Here is a 27,581-nt window from a genome sequence, read left to right on the forward strand (position 1 = left end):
ATTGTAGCTGAGAGTGATACAATGCACTAGTCGTATAATTAACAATTCCATATATAAAGTAGGCATCATCATACTAAGCCTGAGCACCTGGCCCGTATAGTCGGTTGAAATTTGCACGTTCGACTCAAACATACACCGACCGACGGGTCGCAGAGTCACAACCGCGCCGAAACGCATCTCCTCTGGCTCCTTCCTTTGTCACACAGGCCACAAAGACGCACGCACGCAACCGGTGCACGGGACGGGACGGGGCTCAGTAGGAAAGAAAGCCCCACCGCTAAACTCTCTCTACACGCACTCCATACCCCGACTCTGCCCTCCCCTGCCCAACCCCTGCCGCCCCACACCGCCGCACCGCCCACCTCCCCGCCGCCGCCCCCCCACCGTCCCGCACCCGCGCGCGCGGCCGCAGACCCGGGGGCACGGCCGCCGTGGCCGCCGCCGACGCCCCGACTGCCGGAGCGGGGATCTAGGGTTGCCCCCGATGGCCGGCGGGGAGAGGACCTTCAAGGCCAACTTCACCGCCGACGGGGTGGCCGCGCTAAGGGAGCGCATCAGGGACAAGCTCAATGACCTCATGGAGGATTACACCGACGACACCCTCGTGGTCAGTTGCCGCCCCCTCTCCCACCACCTCCCCCGCCCCCCGATCCCCCGATCCACCCTCTAAAACCCTAGCGGTTACATACGCACGATTCAGTTCTCCGCGGGGAGTGGATAAGGTTAGCCGAACCTTCGGGTTTCGCGGGATCGTCCGTGCCGTGGCGGAATTGGGCTAGTTTGTAGGGTTCGTGCGCGGCGCCCTGCCGTCTGCATTGGGGTTTTTGGTGCGGTTCCTGTGTCGCGCGGATTGGGGGAATCCTTCGATTTCCTTCGGCCAAAGTTTAGGCGATGCATTCGAACAGTGGAATAGATGGTGTTCGCAGTACTATAACCGATCAGATTAAGCACCATCTATTCATCATTTTAATAATGGGAGGGTGAAGAATTAGCTAACCAATATTATTGCAGTTTGGTGTGGATTGTGGAATACATTGCTTGTTGGTTAGTGGCGCCGAGTTTAACCGTCTGGTCCAGTTTTAGGTATTTCCAAAGTTTCGATGGGTTGGCAATTTTGCTTTGCTTCTTCTGTTGGCTGTATTATCTTTGGGGGTTAGTTTGTTATGGTTGTTTTGCATGTTCTTTTTTTTGTCAGATCTGCAGGCTATTTTGGTTGATGGAGGCCTTAAAAAGATTTTATATTAAGTGCGGCTTCAATTTACAAGTTCTGTATCTAACCATTTAGTTTTGCGCGACAGGAGTATGTCGTGGTGTTGGTCAGAAATGGGAGAGGGAAGGCCGAGGCTGCGACGGAGCTCAAGGTGTTTCTGGGCAAAGACAACGATGCATTCGTATCCTGGTTATTCTCTTGCACCCAAATCTTTGCAACCTACTTCCTTTTCCTATGGCACCGTTTACCCACCAGTACTGACAATCAATGTTTATTATGCAGGTTGTGGGATCACCTCTCCTCAAACTTGCACCTTTATGTGCAGCCCAAGGCTGTCCCAGCTAACGATGAAGCTAAAAGCACTCGCGGTGCTGCTAGAGGATTGCCTGTACATAATTCGTCTAGCAATGCACGGGCTAGCCGTGAACCTGAAGCTGAAACCCAGAAAACGGCGAGGGTTCAGCAGAAGAGGGAGTGGGGAGGAATGGTCCGAGTGCATTCAGAAGCTGCTCCCCTGATTCGAAGTGTTGTATCTCCTGTTTCACATGCAGAGGAAGAAACATCTCCTAAATTAGAGCCTGTAAGACGGCCCCGTGAACCAGACATGCATCACCAGAGAAAGAGAGGCAGAGAGGACGACACACGGCCAGCCAAGGTCTCTAAGGCTCTCTCAGTCACATGCTCTAATTTTTCAAAACGTCTCCACGTTCATGCAAATGCCTTTTCGGTTGTTTTATGCTTTATGCAAGTCATATCATGAATCAGGTAGTTGAATATTAATAAAACTGATATCTCGACATATGCTATCCTGAAGTCTTAAAAGTATACCAGACAAATCTGCTAATTGGTTGAGAGCGAATATTCTGCAACTAGTTGCGCCCGCACCCCATTATTAGATGTTGCACTTCCGAAGTTGACTAAATTTTTTATAACTCTACTCTAGAACATTTTGCTTGCTTTGTTGGTGAATAGGTTCTAATAGGGAACATATACCTGCTTGTGCGCTATATGTATTTGGACATGCTTATTTATTTTTACTGTTTATGTTTTATAAACTAGTAAAACCCTGACTTGTCTGTCTAATCCTGTTATATGATTTGTATTTAGCTTCTGGTAATCACTTTTAGTTGTCATCTGGAATTAAGTTAGTATATATCTGTATATATTTGACCATCCATTCCATTTTATAAAGCGTATTTTGGTAGCTCCGCACTTTCAAGAAAGTCCAGTTTCACCCTCAACTATGAAACCTGATATTTGGCACCCTAAACTTTCAAAATTGGATTGAATTCACTTATGACAGATATGTGCTATCTTTGTTTATTTATATCACTATTGTGTTTGATTTCTGAACCTGCTGTAAGGCACATCAATTCTTAAGCAGTTTTTTAAAATTTATTTTTTGTGGTAATATATTTTTTAATCTTTCCAGAGAACATCGCAGCAAGTCATTAGTGCACCACGCCGGCTTCTTCAGTTTGCTGTTCGTGATGCTGTCAGAATGCAGCCAGTGACCCCTAGATCGGAATCATCTTCCAAGCGACTTCGTTCTGTCGTGTCTACAGTAGCACCAGATTCAGCAGTTAATGGCAGGTTGCAGAAAGTGAAGTCTGACGTGAGAATACCAGGTGCCACAGCAGCATTAAGAGCTGCAGCTGAGGCTGCTGAAGATGTTCTCAAGGACAGATATTCTGAAAGTGTCTTTGACCGAAATTCTGCAAGTGTCTTTGACAGAAATTCTGCAAGTGTCTTTGACCGAAATTCTGAAAGTGTCTTTGACAGATTGGGTAGAAATCCTCTGTTGACTGATACTGAAGAAACATTCGATATCAGAGAACAAGATCCGGAAGATGGAGAATACAAGCATATAGATGAAGCCCGAGCAGAAAAACATTTAGAATTTCGTGAAAGAAATCAGTATGTTGCCGGTGATACTCATATGTATGACCGGGAAACAGAGAAAGCTGCTGATTCTGCACGTGATATTTATCGGTATGAAGACACTGGTGCAGTTAGGTATAATGGTGTGAATTCTTACCGAAGTAGATTGCCTCCTAGTGAAGGCAAAGAGTCATTAGTAGCGGGGTACAATATGGCAGAAGGAGCTGCTGGTGCAAGAAGCAGAAGGCAGATAGCCGAAGACACACATGCTAGTTCAGGACCAAGAACATCTGAAAAGGTCCTAAATATATCTGCTTACAGTAATACTCGGACTCCTCCCAATCATGAAACATCAAGAAATGCTGCCACATTTGAGCAGCAAGTGCTCATGGGGAAGAAAGATGTTGGCTCAAGAAAAGCAATTGTGTCAGTTGCACATGCTAAAGATATACACATGGCCGATAATTCCAAAGTAAGTTTCCAAAGGCTAAGCATTTCATTCTTTTTTTAAACTGTACCAAGTGCATGAATGGCTAGATTATACATAAGTGTTAGCTATGGAATAATTGCTTGGGGTTATCACCTAAAAAATGATTTTCTCGCATGCTATTGTCAGAAGTGCACCCTTAATTAAATTTGTTTGAAATCACGTTACCTAGCATGGTCATGTAGCTTTGAAAAGACCAGTGCCAGTTGGAGGACCAAAGGTCCGAAAGAAGTCACAAAGCTCAGGAAAAAGAATCTAGGATTTTCTAGCTACATGTTGGACATCTAATCTCATAATTTTGTTGGAGTGCACTTACATGGACATGAAATTATATCTTCAGTCTGCTGGGAGGCAAGTAGCATTGGCATTTTTACATTTTCCTATTGGCTATGAGTGCCTTATATTTTTTAGTACTCAGATAGGATTTCTGTTGGCTTCATCCGGAGGCTGGCGTAGTTTGTTATATCAACTCCAAAAGGATAAGTTGCATTGGAATTGAGAAAGTTTCGTTCACGATTGCATAAAAGGAGTCAAAATAGTGTCTGCGGAGCGTCGAGGGTCAACCTTGATATCTAATAATCTTTTGATGAGAACTGGGCATTGACCAGTTGGTTGTGGCAGCGGGTGCGTGCCCAGCCCATCATGGTTGCCACTTCTATAAACAAAAATCAATAGGGGCTAGTCCCTGTTGGTCTCATTTTTTCCCTGAATAACCTTTCGATCCTTCCCCAATAAACATGCTACATCATTTCTATCAATAAACATGCTACATCATTTCTGTATTTTTGGCTTCTCCATTTGTGTCTTTGGCTCCTCAGTCGTACAAGAATTTCGTTTTCTAGACTGATTTGTTAATTATGTTATAACAACCTCTTTGAAATTATATTGCAGGACTCAGTGAATTCGAGTTCATTGGTGGAGGCACCCAAGACTTCATCAGTTGGTATGTAGCATGGGTTGCTCATTGTTTGTTTGACTACCTTAACATCTAAAGAAAATGTCCTTGTGGAAACACATATAGCCTGTTAATATCCGGGGATTCTTGTAGCGCCTGGAATCAAGTAAATTGACCTTCACTAGTAACAGGAACTGATAACTGCAATTGATTATTCAACAGGCCCTTTATTCAATCGAAAGTTTCTGCACCAGTTTTTCTTTTAAACATCTTTATTGTGATACGACTTACTTTCTCCTGTCAAGTTAAATGCTTTGTCTTCTACCCCTACTTTGTTAAAGCAGTTTATGTTTTTTTTTCCTTCAGCTGCTACAGGCCAACCTGAAAGTAGCCCTGATTCTAGAACTATCTTTGTTAGCAATGTAAGTATATTTGTTTTGCCTTTTACCCTTCTGGTTATGTATCAGAAGAGTTTCTCTGTTACTAGTGATTGTTTTGTTGGAATTTTAGGTACATTTTGGTGCAACAAAAGATGCTCTTTCTCGTCATTTCAATAAGTGTGGGGCTGTGCTAAAAACCCTTATTGTTTCTGATGCTGTCACTGGTCAGCCTACAGGGTAAGAATTCTTAGTTCTGTCTGAACATTCTGAAAATTGTCATTTGTTTTTGAAGATATACTAAGTCGGGTTTTCTTTCTTTTTGTCTAATCAGCTCAGCGTACATTGAGTTCTTGCAAAAAGATTCAGCAGAGCAGGCACTAACCCTGAACGGGGCATCTTTTATGTCTCGCATTGTGAAGGTAAATGCAGTGACCTAATTTTTAGTTCTTTTGAAGTGTTTTGTAGATAAATTGTGATTGTTATTCATGATTGAGCTGCTCTAGAGGTTTGGTGTTTGAAACTTATAATTGAAAGATGTTTCTTCACACAAAATTCCGTTACTTGGGGCCATTTTTTTGTCAGTATCTTTATTACTACATAGTATTTTCTGTTGTTACATACATGAGATCGTAGCCTATTGATAAATATGACAGTGAAAAATATATATGTATCAATTGCAAAAGATTTTGCCTTTTCAAGCGTTCATGTGGAAATATTCATGACCGCAACATATTGGAAGAACTTTTCATGAATTTGCTTGCATGTTTGTTCCAGCAATTAACTTTGTATATTGGAAGAGCTTTTCATGAATTTGCTTGCATGTTTGTTCCGGCAATTAACTTTGATATGCTGCAGGTTGTTCGAAAAAGCTCTGTCGAAGTGCCTCAAGTGGCTGGCTGGTCCCGTGGTGCTCGTGCATCACCATTTGCTTCAAGGCTCATTAGAACCGCATACCCAAGACCGACTTTTCCTGGGGCTATTCGCGGGCGTTTAGGACTGAGAGGTAATGCTCGGAATTTTCAGTGGAAGCGGGAGGCTGCTGATTCTGCTGATGCGGGAAAACCTAGTCAAGCTACACCTGTAACTCTTGGGAGTCAGACATTAACCCCAATGACGCGAAGCTTCACTTACACACGCACTGAGCCAAAACAGGATGTTGGTGCGACAGCAAACATTTGATCGGCTCCTCCACAGCATGCTGCTGGTCCTGATGAAACTCGCAGAAGTAGCTCAAAATTCATGGCCATTCCATAGTTTAGCCTCTTTTGGTAAATACTATTTAGTTGGAGAGCTTAGTGGCTGGCAGGTTTTATGGAACTGAAATCTTGAGCTCTAGTCTGCGAGTGATTTTGTGTGCTCCCCCATCGGCGAGGCATTCATGCTGTCCGGCTATGTTAATTATGTGGAGTGGAGAAATGTCAAAAATGAGGCTGTAGAGTGTTAGGCACATTTCAACATTTGTTATTATTAGATTCTGCCAGCTTCAGTGGACTTCTCGTCAAACTTGTGATCTTCCTACTCCAGGAATTTGAGGGCCTTCAGTATCCCGTTCTTGTATGATTTGCTAATTTTGTATGTACAGATCCTGGCAGTAACACCTGTCCATTGATCCTGGATTGTAGCATATTTTATCCAGGTGACGACAATTATGTTGGAATCAGGGAAAACTCACGGGTAGCACAACTCCAAGCATTGGATGCATGCATAGCAAGTGAGTGAAAGGTAAGAACAGATATCTCTGTCATAATCCTCGTCTTACTGTCTCTCAGCTGATTATCTCCGCCGGCAGACTTACTATAATATTCTCTCGTCCGGACTGGACTTGTGTCTTTTGCTACTAGGATTTCCGTGATGTTAACCTTTAAGTATTATAGTAACCTAGAATCAGTTTTTAACTTTCTATACTCGCCCGTATCTGCTCAATAATTCAAGATGCAGTCACTTTCCTTTGGGGGACGATTAAAGTAAACTTTATTTGACAATGCTGTAACCACTCGCACTATCAGCCCAGCTTAATGATGGAGACAGAGGCCAAAGCAACGACTTCACAAGTAGACACTCTAGTACTGTAGAGTGGTGGTTAGAGTCAGTAGAGGCTGTAGAATGGTAGTTACACACTAGGAAATTCGTTATGTTCCAGTTATCCATTCCAATCGTGACCATGTCTATGCGTATCCTTGAAAGAGAGAAAGCGAGATTAGAATCCACGGTTCATTCCTGCATCACTTGACTTGCCTACCTAGACGGCAACCAAGGGCGCGTTTGCTAGCTTGGCGCCCGTTGGCTCGCATCAGTCCAGCATTTTTGGGGCCGTTTGGTTTTCTGGGCTCAGTCGCGTTCTTGCATAGCACCGGTCTTAAAGCACTCTCGGGACAGCCCTGGAGGAACGCCTAGTTTGACAGTTTCTCCAGACCAGGCCTGGCGAGACGAAAATCGATAATGCCGTTCGCTCGGGAGCTCCGTCTCGGCATGGTGGGAGAAGCCAAAATCCGAGCGGCGTTGCGCGGCAAAGGTAGGGGTAACCTCCCTCTTCGGTTACCCTCTCCATTAGCCCCCTCCCAAATTTTCCCTTCCCCCAAATTTCGCACCGGCGGCGGCGACCCAGATCTGGTAGAGCGCATCCCCCTTTGGTCTCCGGCGCCGAACCAGGGTCCTCTTCTCCAGCCGCGGTGGAGCCTGCGCACATCTGCGATGACTTTCGGCCGTGTCCTTCGTCCGCCATGACGGAGGAAAGGGGAAACTCCTCTGCTCTACTGTAGTGTTAGATTCATGTTGGTAGAACTAGTTGGGTTCGATAAGACCATTCGTAATGCATAGATCTTGTTTGAGTAGAGCGACCAACTCCAGCTTGTGCATCACGCCGCAGCACTCATCATTTGCATCCAAGCCTGGATCCTGATGGTGCAGAAGAGAGCAGTTAGGCATGCTGCTTTTTCTCGTGTGACTTATGGTCCTATGGTACAACGAGATGAGGATTGCCAACCTAAACCACATCTACAACTGCAACGACGTAGAGGCTATCCAGATGCTACGGATGAGAAGAGCCCCTTTCTATGCACTTGTGAAAACGTTCAGGGGTAGAGGACTGCTGACTGATAGCATCCACACCTCTGTCGAAGAACAAGTCGCAATGTTTCTTCATGTCGTGGGTCATAACCAGATGTTCAGAGTCATCCATAGCACATTCAGGCGATCCACGGAGACTATCTCTCGGTACTTCCAGCAGGTGTTGTACGCAATTGGGGAGCTCAGAGGTGAAATGATCAAGCCAACATCATTGAACACACCACCCAATATCAAGAACAGCTACAGGTGGTTCCCCTATTTCAGGGTGAGTACAAAATCATGTTCCTTCTACCTATCAGATGTGTGGTACTGTCATAATTACAGGATTGCATTGGGGCAATTGATAGTACTCATTTCACTGCAAAGGTACCGAGATCGATGTCTGCAGCATTCCGCGGGAGGAAGCACTACACCAGCCAGAACGTGCTAGCAGCTGTGGATTTCGATATGAGGTTCACCTACGTGCTTGCTGGGTGGGAGGGTTTAGCCCATGATGCGAGCATCCTGGCCGACAGCTTGTCAAGGCCTGATGGGTTGCAAATCCCTGAGGTTAAGTTCTACCTTGGAGATGCTGGATATGCATGCCGACCTGGAATTCTACCTCCCTTCAGAAAAACAAGGTACCACCTCAACGAGATCTCTGCGAAGCACCGACCTCTGAATGCAAGAGAGTTGTTCAATCTGAGACACTCAAGCCTTAGAGTCACCATTGAGAGGGCCTTTGCTGCATTGAAGAACAGGTTCAAGGTCCTTGACCAGAAACCGTTCCACATGTTTGACACTCAAGTAAAGCTGGCCCTTACTTGCTGCATTCTTCACAACTGGATCCTAGGTTGGGGTGAGGATGAGTTCTTCGAAGAGGTTGTTGCTTTTGACGAAGTAGAGACCGACCATGGCGTGGGCGCAAGCGACAATGATGCCTGGAAGGTGAAGAGGCAAGAGTGGGCACACACAATGTGGGAAGCCAGAGGCAACACCACCATCTGAGAAGAAGTGAAGAAAAAGAAGTGAAGAAGAAGAACCCCCCTATGATCCCCTATTTCTTGAACCCCTTTTCGAACCCAGTATGTTGAACGACCCCGTTATGATAAACTGCAATTCATAGTAGCTAGGGAGCATGTAGTAGCTAGGGAGCATCGTGTTATGAACTACCATTCATAGTAGCTAGGGCTTTCGTGAAATGCTATGCTTCGTAAGTTTGCAACTATCATGAACTGTGATTTATGTGTGATGGGGAGGTGAGAGCATGGTAAGGCTACCTGTTGTAGAGAAGAAGTAACCTTCGGCATGCCTGCATGGTACCAAACAGGTCTAATCTCATCTCCATCGAGATTTCGGGTTGGCTGCAGGCAAACAAACAGAAAGGCCTTTTCGGCCCAGCCGATGCAACCCGACCTACCAAACAACAGGCCAATTTCGGCCCGTGGCTCGTTCTGGACGCGCAAGTGTGCTTGCACCACTGCGCCAGTGAGCCAGGAATCGGGCCCAGGCTACCAAACGCGCCCCAACTGGCTGTGGTCGCCCCATTGTGTCCTGCTCGCAAGTCCCGTACGAATGGTACGATAACTCGTCAGGAGCCGGCAGAGCATCCCATGAGTGTGCTACAAAGGGGCCTTCAAAAAGGATTTTTGGGTTTCGTGGAGCATCCTCCCCCCTCCCCTCCCCTTTCTCCTCCCTCCGTCTCTGAGAGTTGACATCCTCTGGCTGGGCAAATTCCGAGCTATCTCTGTCGGATTAGCCAACCGGAGACGGTGGAGGAGAGACGCCGGAGTAGGATCTAGGACTAGGAGTAGATTTTCGGTTGTTTGCCGATTTTTAGGAGTAGGGAAACTAGATCTCTGGCCAGGATCTAGTTCTTCCAGCGGTGGAACTGCAACGGCGAGCTTCGATGGTTGGAGCAAGCGCAGAGGTTCTTCTACTCCGGGATCTCCTTCAATAAAGGGCTCTTTAGGCGTCTCTCTCCGTGCAAGCGGTTGGAGGCTGCCCCACTTCTTCTGGCCGGCCGTGGTGGTGAGGAGAAGAAGTGCAGCGACGTTGAAGTCATCAGCAAGCTCTATTCCCTGGCCGGCCATGGAGGCGAGAGGGATCTTGCGCTGCTGCTTTTTCTTCTCCTGCTAATAGTGCGACTTGTAGGGTTGACTGGGGTTATCTGTGGAGATTCTGCTCTGCCCTGCTTCTTTCTCTGTCCGGCCGCGGAGGCGAGGGGAGAAGAAGGGGTGGAGAGGTGGTCTTGCCTAGATGGTGCCGGCTCTTTCTTCGGTGGTTCATGAACAACGAGGAGAACCACGCAGCCGACACCATGGCTGCTGCGATCTACGACCGACAAGGTGGCCCTTGTTCAACCTCCATGGTTGAGGCCTTCCTCCGCCTATGCTGGAGCTCGACATGTCCTCGTCGCCAAGTGATTCGTTCCCGATGGGTTGGAGGTGACCAGCGGCATCGGTTCTTCGCCGGAAGAAGGAGTGCGAGCGACCTCTCCATGTTCCTTGGCGGCGACGCTTCGAGGATGCCGGCGAGCGGTGGCGGAGAAGTCCCATGACCTGATTGCTTTTCTACTTTTTGCTATGGGGTGTGTTTTATAAATATGCATGCCTTATCCTCAAATATCAGGTTCTTTAGGACGAGTGCTGTAAGGCGCCTGTATGCAAATTATACTCGCCACGTGTTACTTCAATGAATTACCACCTTCTTGTTAAAAAAGGGATTTTGGGAAATTTCGTCGCCCAGTGGTGGCCCTCAACCAAGTTTAGCATCCGGCATGGCCTAATATTCTATCCGGCATCCTAGGTCATCCCTGGCCCACGGGGGATGACTTGGGCGTACCAGACAAGAGCCGCGACGTGTGCCACGTCGGAAGCCGTCGTCTAGGCCAGTATTGTCAGCGGCACGCCATCTAGTCAAAATTAATAAAGATCCATTATGGCGGCGCCGGTTCCCCCGTTAGGAGGCAAGGACACGTCTCGTCGTCGATGCTTCCACTTTCCCACTTGACGGCGTGCGGGTTTCCACGCGCCTGCTGGAGCAAATGCTGCAGCACCGGCCTCCTCCCGGTGATAAATAGGCCTCGACAGAGCGCACACTGCTCACTCCACTCGCCTCCTTCCAAACCCTTGCTGCCAGAGCATCGTCAACGAACACCATGGCAAGCAGGCGCGATGGAGGCACGGTGGCGAACGGTTTCACGCTGCGCACCCTCACCGTCGACGAGGCCTTGGCTCTATAGGAGCACAAGTACCTCGCCCCGCCGGACATGCGCCTGCCGTTAGGGTGGAGGATGAGTGACGAAGGCATCGGCATCCCGCCGGTGCCCAAGTTGAACACCACTCGGTGGTGGCGCGAAGTAACCGCCCTCGCGAGAATCTCTCACCGGCGCAGCGAGCTTTGCCAACCTGGGACACCAGTAACACTGAAAACTTGCTGTCGTTCTTCGACGGCCGGCCGACAATGTGAGATACGACGTTATTTTGTTGGTGCAACAGAACAAGCACGGGCGTGCGCATTGGTGGGCATGCCTAGATTGACCCTGGATGTTGGTGATGGCGCACGTCACTACCGACGGCGAGCGCTTGCAGACGCCACATCCCTCGCCCCCTAGTCTACATTGACGCATGCAGTAGAGCGTCCAGAGGTTGCCTCCAAGGAGGACGACGTCTATCTCGTCATCCTCGCAGTCCTTCTCATCCACCGCGCCGGCATATGTCGCCTCGAAGTAGGAGCCCGTGTCTCCTCCTAGGAACTGCCACTAAATAGATCAAGGGCTAACCCTAACCTACACATCTTACATAGACATCATACAAACCACCATTGGACTATACAACAACAATAGAAAGTAGAATGGTGGCCAAATCCAATTTTCTAGGGTTACAAAGATTTAACAAAATGGAACAAAAACATGACGTTAATCAGACAAAATGAAGTGGATTGGAGAGAACACCTCTTTACATCAAGGGGAGACCGAAATTCACGGAGAAACGGGATTTTGGGTGGAGGGATTTGAGAGGGGAGAGATATGTGGACGCGCCCTACTTTGTTCATGGTCGGGGTCCGAGGGGTAAGTGGTAGGTGGAGGGGATGGTGCGGACCACGCGACTTAACATGTTTCAAGTGGGTAGCACCAACTTCAAAAGGGTAAGCGCTCTTGCCAAGAGAGTTGACGTCGCGAATCGTGGGCCTCACCTCACCACGCTGGCACATATAGCCGCTGCTCGAGGCGCTACGGTAGAGAAGGTAGCGCCCCGGAGAGAGGTGCTACTAAAAGGGGTCAGATTTTAAATATTTTTTAAAATAAAATTAAATTATGCTGAACTTTTGAAAAAGGGTCGAATTTGTGAAAATCGACCACATCAACCTCCAACACCAAGGACAAGGGCGGCACTCCAAAGTCCACAAGCGCCCGTGTCCCGTCCAAAAGTTCCACGGGACGCAAAAGCTGCCGCATCAAACCTGACTCAGCCTACCAACAAATCCTGCACAGCCTGCAGCTTATTTACACGCTAGTGAAAAGCACATGTCAATCCTCCCTCGTCTCATACATCTCCAGTGGCCCACGAAACAGCAAGGCCTTGACCAACAGCAGAACACCCACTGTCTCTAGCTCTCGCACGGTCACTAGCTCCTGGTCGCACCTTCAGTCCTCACTCATTGTCCATGGCAGCTCGCCGGCCGGCTTCCTCCGAGTCCATGGCCGCCACCAACGTCGCCCACCTACCACTCTACTTGCTCCTCCTATCGCTGCTCATCACCACCCCGTCCTCGGCGGCAGAAGCGGAGCAGCCGGTACACGACCTCTTGCTCAGCTTCAAGGCCTCCCTGCACGACCCCGCCGGCGCCCTCGCCTCCTGGTCCAGCTCCACGCCCTACTGCAACTGGCCCCACGTCACCTGCACGGCCGCCGCCGCCGCCGCCAACACCTCGTCCGCCACCGTCTCCCTCTCTCTCCAGGGCCTCGGCCTCTCGGGCGACATCAACGCCTCCGCGCTCTGCCGCGTGCCGGGCCTCGCCGGCCTCAGCCTCGCCGGCAACGCCTTCAACCAGACCGTCCCGCTGCAGCTCTCGCGCTGCGCCTCGCTCGTCTCCCTCAACCTCAGCGCCGGCGCCTTCTGGGGCCCGCTGCCGGAGCAGCTCGCCGCGCTCGCCGGCCTCACCTCGTTCGACCTCGCCGGCAACGACATCGAGGGGACGGTGCCGCCGGGCCTCGCCGCGCTAAGGGCGCTCCAGGTGCTCGACCTCCGCGGCAACCGCCTCTCCGGCGTGCTCCACCCGGCGCTGTTCCGGAACCTCACCAGCCTCCACTACCTCGACCTGTCCGGGAACCAGTTCCTCGAGTCCCCGCTGCCGCCGGAGCTCGGCCGCATGGCCAGCCTCAGGTGGCTCTTCCTGCAGGGCTCCGGGTTCAGCGGCGCCATCCCCGACACCTTCCTCGGGCTCGAGCAGCTGGAGGCCCTCGATCTGTCCATGAACAGCTTGACCGGACCCGTGCCGCCGGGGTTCGGCCTCAGGTTTCAGAAGCTGCTGTCGCTCGATTTGTCGCGGAATGGTTTCTCCGGGCCGTTCCCGAACGGTGTCGAGAACTGCCTGATGCTGCAGAGGTTCCAGGTGCAGGGCAACGCCTTCACCGGGGAGCTCCCCGCCGGGCTGTGGTCCCTACCGGACCTGCAGGTCATCCGCGCCGAGAACAACCGCTTCTCCGGCCGGCTGCCCGAGCTCCCCGGCGGGGCGTCTCGGCTCGAGCAGGTTCAGGTCGACAACAACAGCTTCTCCGGCGCGATACCGCAGACCATCGGCCTGATCCGCACCATGTACCGGTTCTCCGCCTCCCTGAACCAGCTCAGCGGCAGCTTGCCGGAGAACCTCTGCGACTCGCCGGCGATGAGCATTATCGACGTCTCCCACAACGCGCTCTCCGGCCCGGTCCCCGGGTTCAGGACCTGCAAGAGGCTGGTGTCGCTGCGCCTCTCCGGCAACGGTTTCACAGGGACGATACCGGCGTCTCTCGGTGACCTGCCCGTTCTGACGTACATTGACCTGTCCAGCAACGGCCTCACCGGCGCCATTCCGGCAGAGCTCCAGAACCTGAAGCTTGCGCTGCTCAACGTGTCTTATAACCGTCTCTCTGGCCCTGTGCCTCCGCAGCTGGTCTCCGGCCTGCCTGCCGTGTTTCTTGAAGGGAACCCGGGGCTCTGCGGTCCGGGACTGCCGAACGACTGCGATGCACCATTGAGAAAGCATCGGGGGCTAGCATTGGCTGCAACCGTGGCGTCATTCGTTGCCGGAGCGGCGCTGCTGGCTATAGGAGCATTTGCAATTTGCAGAAAATTCAGAGGCAAAAACTCATCCCCATGGAATCTGGTGCTTTTTCACCCGATCAAGATCACCGGAGAGGAATTGTTCACCGCATTCCACGAGAAGAACGTCATTGGCAGGGGAGCATTTGGAAAGGTCTATCTGATCGAGCTACAAGAGGGGCAAAATGTTGCAGTAAAGCGGCTGTTATGTTCAGGCAAGCTAACATTCAGAGAAGTGAAGAATGAGATGAAAGTTCTGGCAAAAATCCGGCACAAGAATATTGCAAAGATCATAGGCTTCTGCTACTCAGAAGGAGAGGTCAGCGTGATATATGAATACTTTCAGAAAGGAAGCTTACAAGATATGATCTACGCGCCGAAATTCACGCTGGGATGGAACGACAGGCTAAAGGTTGCACTAGGAGTTGCTCAAGGACTGGCGTACCTTCACCATGATTATACTTCTTGCGTGCTCCATCGTGATCTGAAGTCGAGCAATGTGCTTCTTGCTGATGACCTCGAGCCCAGGGTTGCAGGGTTTGGGATTCATCGTGTTGTCGGGGAAAAGGCATACCGATCTTCCTTGGATTCGGATTTAAATCACAAGTGCTACATCGCGCCAGGTATGCATTTCTTTAGCTGAATCAGTACACTTTGAAGTGTCTGCATATGCAGTTCAGATGTTCAGAAGCACCTTGTGTACTAGTCACCCATACTACTCCCTCTGTCTATAAATGTTACAGTATAAAAGGATGTCTCAAATTTGTTAAAGTTTAGATGTATCTATACCGATTTAGTATATAGATACATCCAGATTTTGACAAAGTTGAGACATCGTTTTATGGATAGAGGAATACATTGTTTTAGTACTAACCTGACTGCATAATTGCACAGTAGATTCATGGTTACACATTTAACTGAAGTTCGCTTCTGTTTTCCTGAAACCAGAGCAAAACTTCACCAAGAACCCAACAAACTTCATGGACGTATACAGCTTTGGGGTAATTCTTCTGGAGCTGATCACCGGGAGGCCGGCAGAGCAGCCGGCGGCCAAGGACTGCTCAGACATCGTGAGCTGGGTGCGGAGGCGAATCAACTTGATCGATGGCGCGTCACAGATACTTGATCCGAGCATATCCTGCACCGCCCAACAGGGGATGCAGGCAGCCCTGGCGCTTGCAGTGCGCTGCACCTCAGTGAAGCCTGAACAGAGACCGGCCATGTATGAAGTTGTGCAGTTGCTGCGGGTGTTGTAGCTCAGTGTTCATCCACCTACACCACCATAAACTGAAGTTGCTACGGGATATTACTAGAACCATGGACACCACCATAAACTGAAGTTGCTATTGGTTCTTGACTGGAGAAGGACTTCAATGTTTTCTCCCAGATTGTGATGTTTTGACTTCAGGCTACCTGCAACCATGTAGTTCTATGTTGTATATATTGTGGGATTGTGATAACATTGAAGGAATAGAGAGAAATAATATGACAAGAACTTCCATGTTAGCACTGTCATTTGCATGTTTGCTCAGCAAGCAGTTTGCAAGTACAAAAAGAAACTAAAGAAGAAAACAGCCATACAAGAACAATTCCAGATTAATCAACAAGTGTCAGATTAGTAAACCACCTCCTCGCGACCGCGTCGTCCCCCGCGGACGACGGGGCCGCGCCGCCACCCCCCTCGTCCAGCTCCCCCCCCTCCTCTTCCCCTCCGCCGTCGTCGGCGTGCGTCGCCGGGCAAGGCCCGGGCGGCGCCGGCGGCGGCGGCGGCGGCCCCTCGACTTTCCCCTCTCGGCGCTGCGCCTGCGCGGGGTAGGTGCGGCCGGGAGGTGCTCTTCGGCCGGCGGCGGTTCGGCGTGGCGGGGTGAGATCCGCACGTCGGGTGGGAGGAGGGGTGGCGGCGCGGCCGTTGGCGGCGGAGGCTGCGCAGCGGCGCCATGGCGGGGCCCGCCCGACCCGGATCTGAGCCCCGGGCGGGGCCCGGAGGGCACGGCGGTCGTTACGCACTTGGCACGCCGGCGGCGCTCCACGGAGGAAGAGAAGGCGGGCGGCGGTGGGCGGGCGGCGGCGGCACTTCGGCCGGCCAGCTGCAGCGTAGCAGCGGGGCTTTGCGGGCCCTTTTGGGTCCGGCCGGGCCAGTTCGGGCCTGGTCTGCCTCGTAGCCTCGTCCGGTCGGCTACCGCGAAAGCGGTGGAGGCAGTTCCCTCCCGCGTGGCTGCGGTGCTGCTACCCCCGCCCCCGCTTCATCCCTTTTCTTCATCTAGGCCTTGCTCCGGTGACCACAGTTAGGTGGCGAGGATGGCTACAAGACCGTGGTGGCGTGTGCGGGTGGGCGGCATGTTAGGTGGAGCACGTCGGAGCATCTGGGGTGGTCGGTTTGGTGGTCGGGAGAAATCCCTGTCGGCATGCTCGACACCGACGCGGTGACGCCTGCGGGTGTCACCTTGCCTTCCTGAAGGGCGTCGGGTGTACCTCCTCCTCTATCCCCTCCGCATACCGGGGGAAACCCTAGGACTAGTCCGGGCAGCAGCGGCGTCATCGTCGTCCCCTTGGTGAAGGTGTTGCTTGGTATGCGGCGCCTTGGCGTGCTAGGAGTGTGGTGGTACTTCTCCGGAGGGCGCAGCGGTTGCGGGTCGTCATCGTTTTCGTCGATCTGCCGGTGTCGGCATTAATTTTTCTTTCCTTTCTTTTTCTTTTCTTTTGGGCTTGGTTGTGCTGCGGCCCCAGCGCGTTCGTTGTATCGGGTCGTTTGCTATATTAATATAGCGGGGCGAAAGCCTATTTCGAGGAGGAACAATTCCAACTCTCCAATACTTGAATATACTCTTAATCCATGGAAACCAGCATACTACAATGAAGTTACGGGATCTTGACTGGACAAGCACTTCAGTGTTCTGTCTCAGGTTGTGATGTTCGGAGTTCAGACTATCTGTAACCATGTAGTTCCATGTATATATTATGGGATTGTGATAACATTGAAAGAATAGAGAAAGAATATGACAAGAACTTCCATGTTAGCACTGCCACCCATGTTTTCTTAGCAAGCAGTTTTCAAGTAGAGTACAAAAAGAACTTAAAGAGAGAAAAACAGCCATACAACAATGAAATAACAATTCCAGTTCGCCAATACTTGAATTTACTCTTCATCCATGGAAACCAGCATACTACAATGAAGTTGCGGGATGTTGACTGGAGAAGAACTTCAGTGTTCTGTCTCAGGTTGTGATGTTCGGAGTTCAGACTATCTGTAACTATGTAGTTCCATGTTGTATATATTATGGTATTGTGATAACATTGAAAGAATAGAGAGAAACAATATTACAAGAACTTCCATGTTAGCAATGCCATTTGCATGTTTTCTCAGCGAGCTGTTTTCAAGTACAAAAAGAACTAAAAGAAGAGAACAGCCATACAACGATGAAAGAACAATTCCAGCTCACCAATACATGAATAAAGCAAGCCGTGTGCATCTATATCTATTGATGCAGAGGCTGGGGCTATGCTCCTTTATCGGAAAAAAATACATGAATAAAGAGGAATAAAACACCAGTATGATGCGCATGTTCTTTCAGCAAAAATCAGTTTTGAGGTACCAAAGAAACTTCAGAACACCAAGTGATACAGCGATTAAAGAACAATTCAAACTCACGAATATTTGAATATCCTCATCCTTATTCCATCATAATATGATGGACATAAGCTTACAACAACAATTATTCCATTACATGACATAGAAATAACATATAAAGATGATATGGACTACACACCAACAACAGACTGAAGCAAATTATTTTAGGGAATCTGTAAATGAGAACAAACTATTGGCTAAATGAAGCAATTACAGTGCCAGATCTCTTGGCATCTTCAGATGAGGCTCTTGCTCGGGCAAGACAAGATAAACATAACTTCCACCAGCCCAGCATGGCTGGTGGAGCTCACTATGTCGCCAAGCAGCTTGGCGGCGCATCATCACTCTTCCGTTTCCATATCTTGTTCGCGATCAGCCCGGACTCTTGCCCGAGTCTGATAAACTCTCCTGCCTTCATTATTGTTGCAGTTATTCACCATGTCACTGAGAAAGTACCAGCAGATTGTGCTCTGCGGAGCACCCGGTACGACACCAGCTGCAGGAAGGCAAGGCGTAGACCTCCCAGTTGCCATGTCGAAGACCATGCCCTGATCCCTGCCCCTGCCGCCGATCCAGTAGACGCAGTTACCCTTGAGCCCCAGAACACCATCGGCATACATGGCCACCGCGTTGTTCCTCCCGACGAAAACAGAGTAGCCCCCCAAGTCTTGCACAGCATCCCAGCATGGTTGGCGACGCGGATAATACCTGAGAACCAGCACTTCATTCTCTGCTACGCGGCGATGGCCACCTCCCGGCAGCTGCAGAGTAACCGTGCAGCTCGCGTTCCTCCAGATCTGGTACATATTGCCGTCGCAGAAGACGAGGTTCTTGGCACTGGTGAAAACAGAGACTGTGTTGTATGGCGGGGCAAAACTGGTGGCAGGGTCGAAGGGAAGGTTGCCGTCAGAGAGGAAGGGCTCGACTGTGGCCGGTGCGTTTAGGTCTGGCCCGACAGATCCAGGAGGAACTCTTCGAAGAGGCATGAAGAGATCGGTGCAGTAGGTGCCCTTCATTGTTGTCGCCTGTGGGATCGCGATGGGATGCTGCTCTCTCCATCGTCGATGCTCGTAGCAGATCATGCGCATGTTGCGCTGCTGCTGGGTTTGGGTCCGCCTCCCCTGGAAACGAAGCGCGGCACGGTCCGCGGTGGAGGAGTAGGAGAGTAAAGGTATCGCTGGTCCCGATGAGGGGCCGGCGGCGGGATCTTCGACCATGATGGGTTTGCGGCGGCGGCGCTCCGGTAGGCGGAGCACGTGGACGTCCCCGTAGCGGGTGAGGCAGTAGACCCTACCTTTATCGTGGTAGACGACGTCGGCGAGCTGATCCCCGGCGGTGAGGCGGACGGGGTCGAGGATGGCCCAGCGCCTGGCCCCGGCGGTGACGTAGGCGAGCCTGTCGATGTCGCAGATGGCGGCGGCGGCGAAGTCGTCCCTGGCGGGGTTGGGCGCGAAGACGAGCTTGGAGACCCAGCGGCTCTCGTAGATGAGCGGCGGCAGGATGATCTCGGCGGCGGTGATGGGGTTGAAGAGGCTGAACATGCTGTGGCCGCCGTAGAGGCAGACGGAGAGCGCGAGCCAGCCGTTGCTGGAGCCGACGCAGCGGCCCCCCGAGAGGATGGCCTTGAGGTCGAAGGAGCGGTGCGTGGGGAGCGAGGCGGCGGAGGGGCAGCAGCGGGCGTCGTCGAGGACGACGAGGAGCGAGGGGGAGGGCGGCGAGAGCGCGCATCGCCACGCCGTGCAGGCCCCGCGCGCGCTGGCGTAGCACTTGAGGTCGAGGCTGTCCCCGATGCGGCAGAGCAGATCCGGCGGCAGATCCGCCCAGCGCCGGAAGGGCGGCATGGCGCTGGCGGCGGCGGGCGGCGGATTGTGTCCAGAAATGGTGGCTAGGCCATCTAGTCCTAGGGTTCCAGGAGGAGTGACGCGATTGCAAGGTTGGGGAATTTTATGCTCCATTGTCGGGTGCGGTGCGGGTGGGCATCTTTCGGACAAGGCCCCTGCGGTTCACACAGATTCGCTAGATGGTCCGGATGCACGCCAGCGAGCGAGTGAGGGGCGCCGCGCGTGTCTCCTTGTGCTAGCAACGGTTCGCACAAGACAACTGCCGGATCGGATCGACCCCGTTGTTCCGGTCAAGCCCGAGACTGGCCACTCATCACTCATCACTCCATACTGTAAAAGCCCAAGTCGCCGTTGGTGGGCTTGCCGCTTTCCCTTACTTCCCAGGCTCAGCCCTTACTTCTATAGAAACCTTCCATTTTACACACATGGCTGAATAGGCCCGCTGTTTCTTGTAATTGTTGTATTTCGAAAAGTTAGGTAGTCAATTGCTTTGAGATGCATATTTGAGCGAATGTTGGGTAAATAACTGTTGCCGTGATATTATCCCCTTTATGGAGCTATTGGATCCCACTTGTCGGTGCTCAACGTTATGTGCCTAACAGTCTCCGTTAAGTGCATGTCTTATGTAATCGCATGTCAGGTCGCTTGCTGTTAGTACGGCAGAGATCCCCCTTCGTAGTCCATCCAAACCCTAGACCCCTAGGCCTACGACAAATTCCGGCGGCGGAACATGGATAGCAAGTTGAAGGGAGCAGTGTACCCCCGCGGCGGCACATGGATACTCGATACTAGTACGAGCCCAAGTCGCCATGGTGGGCTTGTCGCTTTCCCTTACTTCTGAGGCTTAGCGTGTTGTGACCTATCACGAGTGAAAAACTTGTGCATGGTTTCAAGAAAAAGAGAGAAAAAATATGCGTGGTCGGCTACACGGTACCCAGCTGCTGGTTAGTCTTATGAACTGTCTCTTATATCTAAATTGAATATTTCCTAAAATAGCAAGACTCCGACCATCGAATCTTTCCTAAATTAGAAAGTGGTCCAACCACTTTCTCGTGGGCGCGAGGATCTCCTTGCGTCCCAAACACGGATCCCCAATTCCATACAAAAGAAAACCTCTCCCTTTCGTCTTTAGGAGATCTTCAAACCCTATGTGTATTGTATTCTACTCCACATGGTGGCCGCAAAAGTTTCCATGGCTGCTTGATTTCTTGCAACAGAAACTACGCCAAAACTGAAGAAAAAAAAAGCAGATATGCATGGTTCCAATTCATCTGCCTAAAGAGAGCAAAGCAGAGTGGGTCTTGCCTGGAGAAAAGGCACACTTTTTTATGCATAAAACAACATGACCAATCTACGAAAAGATTCAATTACACCTAAGCAGTACATATGAGATGTAGAAAATGGTGGGGTTGCTGCGTGAAGTATAACAAGTAACCCCTTGCATCCAAAAAAAATGAAAAACAAATGGTTCTTCATCCCCTTTGATGTAAAAGTCTATAATATAATATCTATAAAGATCATCCCAATGACATACATTTAATGTTTGCAATAGGAGCAGATCCAGATTGCATTCAACAAATTTATACAACTTGATAAATTCCAACTTCATGTCCTTCCCTTACGGACGAGAAAGGAGATGAGGGTGCGGCACCGAGAGCTCGTTCCATAGAATAACATTCTCGGTTCCCCACATGCATTGACCACTGTTTCGACACAAGCCTGATGTACTTTGATGACCAAGGTCATCACAGCACCCTATATCTATATATGGCATAGTTTATTCTAATATTTTACCCATATTAGGGGATGGGTGATTATACATTAAAATTTCAACTAATGTTATTGCCAAAGGGATGGTCCAATTTTATAGGAAAAAAATCGTTTGCAGTGTTACAAGTTAGAAGAAAACTAATAATTATGCATGTCTTATAGGTATAAATGTGACATCTACTACTCTGCCCGTCATTTTTAATCATCTTATATATAGGCCATTCCGCCCTAAATTTTCCAAATCGATTTCGCACGCCAAATGCATTGATAACTGCAAGAACATAGATCAATTGTAGCTAGAAATAAGAGTATCAAACCACGAGGAGCTACTAGTTAGGATCTTAATGCCCCTTGCTACTTTCTACTAAAGATTACTTATAAATTGTTTTCTAATCTCAAAAGTTTTAAAGTGGGGTATTGTAAAAGGTTGAATATAAAGTAAATAAAGAAGTAAAAGCGTCAATAGAAATGGGCTAAAACTTAATAGAACTAAGTGTTTTCAGGGATTTCTGGATCCACCTCTAGCACTAGGATTCATGTTAGAGGAAACAGATGTGTGCATTGCATTCATGCATAGAAAATCCGGAGAATTTTCGCTCTTTCAAATAAAACCTGTCACAGTAGTTGAAGTTTCACTTGAGTTGATGGAATTGAAGTAGATCATCAAGTCAAGCGCTATAAACCTCAATGTGACCTTGCTAAAACCTTGTTTTTGGTAGAGATTATTTGATCTAAGGGGTTAGATCAAATGGAACTAAAACTAACCCAATAACACTTTAATCAAGGATCAACTACTTGATCTCATAAAAGATCATAATATAGTATTCCTTGCCATAACATATGAACATCTATTCAACTGCATATCTAGTAACAATAAAATAGAGAAACTATGCTTGACTTATCTTTTTCATGTCTTAAACAAATAAATATCTCTACCATGAACCTCATGGTATTTCTTGAACTAAACTTTTGAACTCAACACCAACACAAGATTATCATTAAACCCTAGAGATGGGAGAGACCTATAATCATCAGATAGATAAGAATCAAACTCTAAGTTATTAACACTTAAAAGTTAAGAAATTACCTTTGTGTTAAACCTAGTTCAATTCTAACTTATTACCAAATATGGTAAAACCTAGGGTCTAAAATGCATAAAAGCCGCATATTCTTATTTAAATCATAACTTATTAAATATCTGGAATATCACCAAACCAAATTCATTTACATTACGAATTATAGTTCGAACTATTTGAATAAAACTAACTATGAGTATTTTGAAACTCATATGATCATGCCTTGGTGAAATCAAACATCACCATTCAAAATTGGGATATAATCCTTATCTTTGACATTTTGATCCCAATTACAATATAAATATAATCACATATGATATACTGACTCACCCACAAGCATAAAATCATTCGCAAGATATTTAGTAACAAAAGCCACTTGGCTATCCAAAACCAAATCACATGAGAGGATAATACCCATGCCACATAGGATGAAAATATCTACATAGCTTGAATCCTAAGCTATGCCACCTCATGCTTAAAGGATTGCTATGGATGAGAGCATGACAACCAAGCACCTTATTCATCAAATCAAAACAAGAGTCACCCACCTATGTGTCATGATACTAGAGCATGCCCAAGCCTATAAAAGGAACCCTATACCTCATCCATTTCATCATCTTGTACCATGATACAAGAAAACCAAAGATTTAGGCCACTCATGCTTTAGATAGGACCAAGATGAAGCAGCTAGCAGGTGGAGGCATACCACAAGAAGCAGGTTTATCAGATTTCCTGAAGAACAAGCTACAGAAGATAGCAAGGTAGAATTCTTAGGCATACCACATATTTAGATAATCACATCATCATTCCTTGAGTAGAACCATAGATTATAATCCAAGTCCTTGTGGAGTGAGAGGGGTAATTGGTATAACCATATTCAAATACTTATAGTGATACTTTAGAAAGTCCATACCATGCATGATCATCACCATTGGGTAATGATCATAAAACCCTAAGAACTTTAAGTAAGAAGATATTAAGAGTAAGTTGATCATGCTTTGGAGAAATAGGAGAATAAGACATAAGATAAACCTAGATAATTCAATATGGTGTCAATTCATATCTAGAACCTATGCCTATATCTCAATTCTAGTTTGTGCATCACTTGGATGATCACAACTATAAACTTAGGCCACAATTGAGTTTGAACCCATGTGTCATTGGATGAACATAATTAGAACCCTAGAATTACACCCTAGTTAAATATATATTAAGTTTCAACATTGAACATAAGAAAAACCTAGTGATAAATCCTAAATTAAACCAATGTGTGGTGATTAACCACTCATCCTTATAACCAAGACCAAACCATGATGAGAGTAATATCTACTCTAGATATTTCAGGATTCTATTAAAAGATAAAAATAGTAATAACTTTGGGAAGTTTTGACATAATTCCCAAGTTCTTATCAAATAAATGACCGCATAAAATAATAGGCAAGAGATCACATTCTTAAATAAGAATTTGAAATATAAACTTTACTTTGTAAATTAATTCTTCCAAGGAAATCTCACTTAAAGTCCTGCCTATCAATAGGTAATCAGAAAGGCCTTTCGAAAAATAATTCAAACCTTTCAAAATTGGGTATTCCAAAATCCTACCTATTGGGATATTTAATTCAAATCCCAATAGTAATTAATAAATCAATGTTTTAGCATTCATATTAAATTCTATAGTACACAACCATAAGCTCTAAAGTGTTTTGGATGAATTCTTGTAAAATTCAAATAAGAAATATATGCAAAAGAGAATTGAATTCCAAACTAGGTTTCAAAACTGAAAATACAAAACGGAAAAAGGAAAAGGGCTTACCAGACCTTACCTGGCCGCAGTAGCCCAGCAGTCAAGCCCAGCAACTAGCCCAGCACCAGCCAACCAGACCAACCAAAACCAACCCATTTACCAATTCGTTTAAAACAGAAGCAAAACGACATTGTCGTCTTCCCTGAGAGCGACATAGAGGAGGAGCTTGCCGGCCACGTCCTCGTCGTCGATAATATCGACCATGTACGCCAAGACCATGCCCAACAATCGATTGAAGTCTCTCCGAGTCCGTAGCTATCCAAACTCGCCAAGATTCGTGCCCGAATCATGCGCCGACATCACCGTGGCATCGTGACCACTATCGCTAGTGAGAGGGCGTTGTCGACCACCTCCAACACTATAAAACCATCAGGAGCATCGTAATGAAACCCTAGTTCATCTCCGTCATTCAAATATCTCTCTGCCTTTCCCAATCTCTCACTTTCTTCTTCGACATATCGCCGGCCAACTCTCAGTAGCCATTAATTCCGGTAACCCCAGAGCCCGCCAAGTGGTCGAGGAGAAGCGCCTCAACCTGGTGATCATGCTGGAGAAAGGAATTGGGGAGGGGAGCTTCCTATCGATGGAATCGACTCGTTCCATTTTGCTCAGGTTCGTCGGAAAACCACATCTTGTCGTCGTCTCCATCACCAACCGTCGTCATCGAGTGTTCTACAAGCCTCAAGGTGAGCTTGCGGTCATTTAGTGCCTATTTGCGCATCCTATTGATCTCTGTAGGCCACATTCAATAGATGGCCGGAGTGCACCGCCACGGAGCTCATCGCCGGAGCTAGCTCTGGTGGTCTCTTCGCAAGACCATCACCACCATCAGCCTCAGCGTGTAGAGGGGGTCCAGGAAATCCTAGTTGCGCATCTCGGGGAGCCCTAAAACAGCGGCGCCGTCCCTAGATGGTCGCCGACGTTTAAACGTCGATGAGGTCAAATGCCATGGTCAACCTTGACCGGTCTTCGCCTGCGTGGCAGCTGTGGTGGACACAGGTCCCACCTGTCTGCGTCTTAGGGTAGAACCCAACTGATACATTTAGTATTTTAGGTCATTTCCAAATTACAGAAATATCTGAAACTTTGCAAGAATATATAAAATTCATTTTATCTCAGAAAAATACAAATGCGATATCAAAATCCTCATAAAAATAAACTCTATCCAATAAAAATTTAATATGAAATTTTTATTTAAAATAAAAATTTAATTGTTTAACCTTTATTATTTAAACCTTTTCTTTTATCCTAAATTTAATTAAAATTCAATAATTACAAAAAATCTAAAAATAAATAAAAAACATTAAGTAAATAAGGAAAACATTAAAACTAATTTTCTTTTATCATTATTTTATTAAATCCTTATCAGAATGATTTAAACCCTCAATAATATTTATCTTAATTATTAATCCTCTAAAATAATAAAATACCTAGTCCACTATTATTTTATTTCAAATTTATTAATAACTTCAACTTTATAATCAAGTTATTAACTTAAGAACTATATAACAAATAGGGAACCCTAGATTCATTATGAATAAAATTATAAATTCATAATCTCACGTGATAACCTAAAACCCTAATCCATAATTGCATGTAAAACCTACAACCCTAGGAAACCATGTAATGTAATCTTACTACCTTCACACTCATTATAGATCCATAATTAGCAACTAAATGCATGTTCATGTCCTCATAAAATAATAGACGCCTTATTACTAATAAGTTGGTATTTCATGTGTTCATACTAATAAAACCTAAATGATCAAGTAGGGTCAACTAAGTGTAAACCCTAGTCCCTATCTTCAAAGCCATAATCCTTAATTGTCCATATTTAGTGTCACACCATTGTGATGAACTCTAATAGAAACCATGTCCAATATTTTTCATCATATACCATACCCACTAAACACTACTAGTGTTAGATATTTATGAACCATCCTATTTAGGAACGAACCATTCTTTACTTAGTGGATCCAATAGCAAACCCTAGACACCATAAGCCTTAATTGAAATACTTCTTATTACTTAAGTAATATGTTCTTCAAAAGTTATCTTTTGAAGTAAATAAAGAGTAGTCATCAACCCTGCCTAATAAGACATATGGACCATAGCTATCCATCACCAGTAAGATATAACCAACCATTATAGCAACCATGATTAATCAACTATTTATTATGCTTATGCTTAACTAAAACCATACAAGCTCTAGATGATGATGAATCCAACTTTGTTGTGATCCATCTAATCCTTACTCCAGAAACTAATTGGAACCATAGTAAACCATAGAACTCCACAAACCTATTTATCATATTTTTCTTTATTAAAGAATATGTTCTTTAAAAGTTATTATTTTAAATTAAATAACAAGTAATCATTAAACCTATCCTATAGTACCAAAACTAACAATTGTTATTTACATGTTAACATTATGCCAACTACCATTCCTTGTGTGCTAAATTGAATACTATGCTTTATTATACAACTTGTATATGATACCAAGTAAACCAAACCCTAATAAGAACCTTGTTTGTGGAATCACTCTAAAAGTGGAACACACCCTAAAGAAATCCTTACAACTCACTAATCCTAAATCATCGGGATTAGGTCACGCTTAGAGCGATTGCATTTCATCCTTATGCATTATTGCATCCTTGCCAATCTTTTGTGTTGGAGATATGCCCAAGAGGCAATAATAAAATGGTTATTATAATATCTTTGAGTTTATGATAATGTTTACATACCATGCTATAATTGTATTAACCGAAACATTGATACATGTGTGTTATGTGAACAACAAGGAGTCCCTAGTAAGCCTCTTGTATAACTAGCTTGTTGATTAATAGATGATCATTGTTTCATGATCATGAACATTGGATGTTATTAATAACAAGGTTATGTCATTATGTGAATGATATAATGGACACACCCAATTAAGCATAGCATAAGATCACGTCATTAAGTTATTTGCTATAAGCTTTCGATACATAGATACCTAGTCCTTATGACCATGAGATCATGTAAATCACTTATACCAGAAAGGTACTTTGATTACATCAAATGCCACTGCGTAAATGGGTGGTTATAAAGGTGGGATTAAGTATCCGGAAAGTATGAGTTGAGGCATATGGATCAACAGTGGGATTTGTCCATCCCGATGACGGATAGATATACTCTGGGCCCTCTCGGTGAATGTCGTCTTATGTCTTGCAAGCATATGAATAAGTTCATAAGAGACCACATACCACGGTACGAGTAA

At 47.1% G+C, this 27,581-nt stretch overlaps 3 protein-coding genes and 1 pseudogene across 3 annotated transcripts; 3 read left to right on the forward strand and 1 right to left on the reverse strand.

Moving 5' to 3' along the window:
- Window positions 1-386: 386 nt before the first annotated feature.
- On the forward strand, window positions 387-6,397 carry LOC127335230 (uncharacterized). The gene is made up of 9 exons (XM_051361837.2): window positions 387-607; window positions 1,299-1,399; window positions 1,493-1,865; window positions 2,643-3,563; window positions 4,470-4,521; window positions 4,840-4,895; window positions 4,984-5,090; window positions 5,185-5,272; window positions 5,709-6,397. The coding sequence occupies exons 1-9, from the start codon at window positions 485-487 to the stop codon at window positions 6,030-6,032; spliced, it is 2,145 nt and encodes a 714-aa protein (XP_051217797.1). The 5' UTR covers window positions 387-484; the 3' UTR covers window positions 6,033-6,397.
- Window positions 6,398-7,292: 895 nt separating this feature from the next.
- On the forward strand, window positions 7,293-8,906 carry LOC139835756 (protein ALP1-like; annotated as a pseudogene).
- A 3,519-nt stretch (window positions 8,907-12,425) lies between these two features.
- Window positions 12,426-15,709, forward strand: LOC127335231 (uncharacterized). Its single transcript, XM_051361838.2, has 2 exons — window positions 12,426-14,826; window positions 15,152-15,709. Exons 1-2 carry the CDS (start codon window positions 12,567-12,569, stop codon window positions 15,457-15,459), a joined length of 2,568 nt encoding a protein of 855 aa, XP_051217798.1. The 5' UTR covers window positions 12,426-12,566; the 3' UTR covers window positions 15,460-15,709.
- Window positions 15,710-17,830: 2,121 nt separating this feature from the next.
- Window positions 17,831-19,786, reverse strand: LOC127335232 (uncharacterized). The gene has a single exon (XM_051361839.2). The coding sequence runs from the start codon at window positions 19,784-19,786 to the stop codon at window positions 18,173-18,175; it is 1,614 nt and encodes a 537-aa protein (XP_051217799.1). The 3' UTR covers window positions 17,831-18,172.
- Window positions 19,787-27,581: the final 7,795 nt, after the last annotated feature.

Source organism: Lolium perenne, chromosome 2 (assembly GCF_019359855.2).
Source record: "Lolium perenne isolate Kyuss_39 chromosome 2, Kyuss_2.0, whole genome shotgun sequence".
Lineage (NCBI taxonomy): Eukaryota > Viridiplantae > Streptophyta > Magnoliopsida > Poales > Poaceae > Lolium > Lolium perenne.

Excerpts from the sequence above, each read along its gene's own strand:
- LOC127335230 (XM_051361837.2), top strand. The coding sequence starts at position 485 with ATGGCCGGCGGGGAGAGGACCTTCAAGGCCAACTTCACCGCCGACGGG. Across the intron at positions 5,091-5,184 it reads GTCACTGGTCAGCCTACAGG|CTCAGCGTACATTGAGTTCT; the intron begins GTAAGAATTCTT and ends TTGTCTAATCAG. Across the intron at positions 5,273-5,708 it reads TTATGTCTCGCATTGTGAAG|GTTGTTCGAAAAAGCTCTGT; the intron begins GTAAATGCAGTG and ends GATATGCTGCAG.
- LOC127335231 (XM_051361838.2), top strand. The coding sequence starts at position 12,567 with ATGGCAGCTCGCCGGCCGGCTTCCTCCGAGTCCATGGCCGCCACCAAC. Across the intron at positions 14,827-15,151 it reads CAAGTGCTACATCGCGCCAG|AGCAAAACTTCACCAAGAAC; the intron begins GTATGCATTTCT and ends TCCTGAAACCAG.
- LOC127335232 (XM_051361839.2), bottom strand. The coding sequence starts at position 19,786 with ATGGAGCATAAAATTCCCCAACCTTGCAATCGCGTCACTCCTCCTGGA.